Source organism: Penaeus monodon, chromosome 27 (genome assembly GCF_015228065.2).
Source record: "Penaeus monodon isolate SGIC_2016 chromosome 27, NSTDA_Pmon_1, whole genome shotgun sequence".
In the NCBI taxonomy this organism is placed as follows: Eukaryota; Metazoa; Arthropoda; class Malacostraca; order Decapoda; family Penaeidae; genus Penaeus; species Penaeus monodon.
In genome coordinates this window covers 26,783,842-26,784,648 of record NC_051412.1, presented here as the reverse complement: position 1 = coordinate 26,784,648, position 807 = coordinate 26,783,842, and the positions used below count along the sequence as shown (strand labels likewise).

The 807-nt window shown below is 43.1% G+C and overlaps 1 protein-coding gene across 13 annotated transcripts in view; it reads left to right on the top strand.

The window, feature by feature from the left end:
* The window catches only part of LOC119590744 (protein FAM98A-like), a 12,115-nt gene that overhangs the window by 1,031 nt on the left and 10,277 nt on the right, over positions 1–807 (top strand). For all 13 annotated transcript variants that reach the window (XR_005230285.1, XM_037939451.1, XM_037939448.1 and 10 more), the window contains exon 2: positions 579–793. Coding sequence is in view for 12 of the 13 variants with exons in the window: in XM_037939451.1 (XP_037795379.1) it covers positions 579–793 (215 nt within the window). In the remaining variant the exon portion in view is untranslated. The remainder of the gene's footprint in view (positions 1–578; positions 794–807) is intronic.

Here is an 807-nt window from a genome sequence, read left to right as displayed (position 1 = left end):
GGGCCTGATAAAGGGTAATACCTTAAAGCATAAACATGTGGTAAATCTTTAACCAAGGACTGCCTCCCTTGAGAACATTGACACAGTCGCCATGCTCTCCTGTTCGAAGGCAAGGACCAACAAACCTCCACCACACAAATTCAGCAAGATGGAGCTTGGACTTGCTCCTGTTTTGACGGAAAATGTCTTGAGCGATCTTCATGCTGTCTTGTTAGAATATGTATGGTAGAGGTTGTTGTCCTTTTGATAGTGCTTAAGGTGCAGAGGCCATTGCAAGTATGTGGTTCATTGCAGGTGTGTCTTCAGTGAGTGACTTTGGGCTTACGTTCAGTTTCTGGAAACCATTTTCTATGATTAATAAGGAGGATAAACCAGGTTTTATTTAATGAAAATTTGCCAGGAATGTCAGTAGGGCAAAGTTAACTGATAAAGCAAGGTATGTAGGTAAAATACTTCAGTTTTATAGCTCTATCAAAATTGTAAAGTCATTCATTCTTATTTATACCCTTTCTGTAAAAATATATAAGCTCTGTGTTTCCTGTTTCTGCAGATAATCTAATCTCATCATGACCTCGCAGGTACGATGGAGACATTAGCAATGAGACCACCTTGAGAGCAGCCGTGGAGGGAAGCGAGGGGGGACCCAAGAGTGTTTCATACACAAAGCTTGTTGCCTGGATCACCTCAGAGTTGCGCGTCTTGGCCAAGCTGGAGGAGATGGTGAATGCCACGTCATCCCCAGACGAGCACTCATCCTTCCTCATGGAGCTCTCGGCATTTCTCAAGGAATTAGGTGAGTTTGTTCAT